The sequence below is a fragment of the Cynoglossus semilaevis genome, chromosome 1 (genome assembly GCF_000523025.1).
Source record: "Cynoglossus semilaevis isolate Cse_v1.0 chromosome 1, Cse_v1.0, whole genome shotgun sequence".
Classification (NCBI taxonomy): domain Eukaryota; kingdom Metazoa; phylum Chordata; class Actinopteri; order Pleuronectiformes; family Cynoglossidae; genus Cynoglossus; species Cynoglossus semilaevis.
This window is the reverse complement of record NC_024307.1, coordinates 5119100-5122942: the sequence shown is the minus strand read 5'-3', so window position 1 is coordinate 5122942 and position 3843 is coordinate 5119100. Positions and strand designations below refer to the sequence as shown.

Below are 3843 nucleotides of genomic sequence, written 5' to 3'. Positions count from 1 at the left end.
CCCATTGTGGTCAAAACATTTGCCCACATATTTCATATTCTTGAAAGTAAACCTACCAAACTGAAAGGTGGAATCTTCTGTGTAAATATTGTAAACAGCTCTAGGTACATATGTCTCTACCCAAACTTGGGCCTTAGGCAAGGATTTTAAGTGTCTCCCCATCCACCAAAACCAACAATTACACAATTTTGTGCAGCGGTGAGCTGCAACAATTATGCAATTTGCACATATCACTGAAAATGGGGTCGCCTCCACAAATGGGCCTAAGGCCAGTGTGTGTTCTGTGCATAGGGAGGGGCCGCCCTGTTTATATGTTTATATATATACAATGTCGAGAAGATATGTAGAAGACGACTTTGTTTACATATCACTTTTTTGGTTTGTTGCTTTTTGGGAACCTTTTGCCCTTCATTATGGTTCCGTTGGTGAGTACCAAAGATTCTTAGATATCGTATGTGAGTTCCGATTTCTCAGGTTGCACCATAATAATATCCATTTTCAGAACACAGACCCTCAACCTCGGCACCAGATCCAACGTGTGTTTGAGCTGAATGACATGAGTGATCTTTGCTTCAGCAACCTGGACCTGCACACAAACACAGACAGCACTGAGAAGTTAATATACTTTTTTAAAGCCACACAAAGAACTACAAATTCCACAGCGATGACACCATGCTCTACAATCATGTCTAATTTTATAAAATGGACATACTGTTTCCTGCTTAGGGACTTGGACAAGAACAGAGAGCAGCTGGTCAATGTCCAGGAAATTACCTATGGCTAAAGAATGCAACAGAACAGCTACGTGAAACACTGAGTCATGTACATATTATTGGCATGTACTCGATTAAAGACTTTTTTATGCTTGTTCCCAACCGTTTCTTAAGCCAGAGAAAAGCTCTTCATCGGAGCACCTAAAGGGACATGAAAAAAAAATTAAAACGTATCTCGTGAGCTCATACATACATGGTAATACATTAAAATAACAAACAATCGGTTGGGAAATCTAAGATACCGGCATGTTATGTGTGACATAGGTACTGTATATATGGTGAGCATTTAATTCATGTAGCATACTTCAATTAGACACAGGAGGGCACTGTTGTTGTGCCCTCCTATCGCAACGACTGCGATATGAGTGGGACCCGTGTATTTCGTGATAACTTTCACGTAATTACTGATTACGTAAAAGTTACTTTCTCGTGCTCACGAGAAAGTATCTCGTGAGCACGAGATACGTTCCCCCCATGTCCCTTTAGGGGCTCCGTACAAATGGAACAATATCAAAAGATATTAAATAGGGCTGGGTATGGCTAGGTTCCTTACGATACGATACTATCACAATATTTTGCAGACGATAAAGAGAATATCACAATACAGTGATTTTGTGATAATTAACACATTGCAATAAAGTTAGTCAAGGATGCGTCACTTCAGTGTATATATCATATCTATTTTACATGTATTACATAATATTGTCAATCAATTTCACCTGAATGACAGCCATTCATGTAAAATTAGCAAAACAGTCAAAGTTTTCATGGAATCACAATCGTAGTACTACAGTTCAAACAGAGCTCCACCACATAAAGCGAGACGTTAAATGCTGGCTAGCTTAGCCCGGTTTGTTTTGATTTCCGCGCGCCCACAATCTCTTGCGCAATGGTCTCTGACACCACCATGTGGATGATTGAAGGGTTGCGGCAGGGTTTTGTGAGAGGATCTATCTAGAACGATCGTATGTTTATTGTTTAAATATCGATATCCACCGGCAGTATATTGATAATATTGTGATATATCGTAGTATTGATATTTTGGCAAACTCCTAGTGTTAACATTGTTTTCCTTTTCACCTTTGGTCTCTGTTATTCACCACCAGCTCATTTTGGCAAACTCCTAGTGTTAACATTGTTTTCCTTTTCACCTTTGGTCTCTGTTATTCACCACCAGCTCATTTTGGCAAACTCCTAGTGTTAACATTGTTTTCCTTTTCACCTTTGGTCTCTGTTATTCACCACCAGCTCATTTTGGCAAACTCCTAGTGTTAACATTGTTTTCCTTTTCACCTTTGGTCTCTGTTATTCACCACCAGCTCATTTTGGCAAACTCCTAGTGTTAACATTGTTTTCCTTTTCACCTTTGGTCTCTGTTATTCACCACCAGCTCATTTTGGCAAACTCCTAGTGTTAACATTGTTTTCCTTTTCACCTTTGGTCTCTGTTATTCACCACCAGCTCATTTTGGCAAACTCCTAGTGTTAACATTGTTTTCCTTTTCACCTTTGGTCTCTGTTATTCACCACCAGCTCATTTTGGCAAACTCCTAGTGTTAACATTGTTTTCCTTTTCACCTTTGGTCTCTGTTATTCACCACCAGCTCATTTTGGCAAACTCCTAGTGTTAACATTGTTTTCCTTTTCACCTTTGGTCTCTGTTATTCACCACCAGCTCATTTTGGCAAACTCCTAGTGTTAACATTGTTTTCCTTTTCACCTTTGGTCTCTGTTATTCACCACCAGCTCATTTTGGCAAACTCCTAGTGTTAACATTGTTTTCCTTTTCACCTTTGGTCTCTGTTATTCACCACCAGCTCATTTTGGCAAACTCCTAGTGTTAACATTGTTTTCCTTTTCACCTTTGGTCTCTGTTATTCACCACCAGCTCATTTTGGCAAACTCCTAGTGTTAACATTGTTTTCCTTTTCACCTTTGGTCTCTGTTATTCACCACCAGCTCATTTTGGCAAACTCCTAGTGTTAACATTGTTTTCCTTTTCACCTTTGGTCTCTGTTATTCACCACCAGCTCATTTTGGCAAACTCCTAGTGTTAACATTGTTTTCCTTTTCACCTTTGGTCTCTGTTATTCACCACCAGCTCATTTTGGCAAACTCCTAGTGTTAACATTGTTTTCCTTTTCACCTTTGGTCTCTGTTATTCACCACCAGCTCATTTTGGCAAACTCCTAGTGTTAACATTGTTTTCCTTTTCACCTTTGGTCTCTGTTATTCACCACCAGCTCATTTTGGCAAACTCCTAGTGTTAACATTGTTTTCCTTTTCACCTTTGGTCTCTGTTATTCACCACCAGCTCATTTTGGCAAACTCCTAGTGTTAACATTGTTTTCCTTTTCACCTTTGGTCTCTGTTATTCACCACCAGCTCATTTTGGCAAACTCCTAGTGTTAACATTGTTTTCCTTTTCACCTTTGGTCTCTGTTATTCACCACCAGCTCATTTTGGCAAACTCCTAGTGTTAACATTGTTTTCCTTTTTGCTGTGTTTTAAATCACTTTGGAACATAGCGGATTCTATAAGGGCACCTGAGGACATTGGTAACGACTGCGCGGGGCCGTAACTGGAGCTGCCTTCATCTACACTGTGATGGCCGGTGTCTGAGGAAGATGACGGAGGTCCATACGAAGTGGTTTCGGTCAGTTCTCTTCTGTCCATAGTGATGGTCGTCAAGTCTCGTCTACATTTTAATAAACTTCCCTCAGTTGAAACCTCGTCTGTGCTGCTATGTAACATTATAAATTCAATAATTTATAAATATTAGCATATTTGTGGTATATAATTCCACAAATAGTATAGTAATTAAAGAACCTGTAATGACGGAAGCTCTGACATGTATAGTCCATGCTTTTACTGCGAAAAGTTCCTGTTTCCTGTTGCGGCCAACATGGCGGCTGATGCCAATGAGAGTAAATACTTTGTAAGAGAAATAGAGAAAAACAACAGCAGCGTCATGAAATTAAAGCAGTGCTACATGGGGGACGTTGGCTGTGTGGTTTGGGATGCAGCCATCGTTCTGGCCAAGTATCTGGAGACAAATCAATTTTACGACC

At 39.9% G+C, this 3843-nt stretch overlaps 1 protein-coding gene across 1 annotated transcript in view; it reads left to right on the top strand.

The window, feature by feature from the left end:
• Positions 1-3307: 3307 nt before the first annotated feature.
• vcpkmt (valosin containing protein lysine (K) methyltransferase) overlaps positions 3308-3843 on the top strand; it is a 2462-nt gene continuing 1926 nt past the window's right edge. Inside the window, exon 1 of the mRNA XM_008332837.3 lies at positions 3308-3843. This exon is cut by the window's right edge and continues 91 nt beyond it. Within this exon, the coding sequence (XP_008331059.1) occupies positions 3624-3843 (220 nt within the window). The 5' untranslated portion in view covers positions 3308-3623.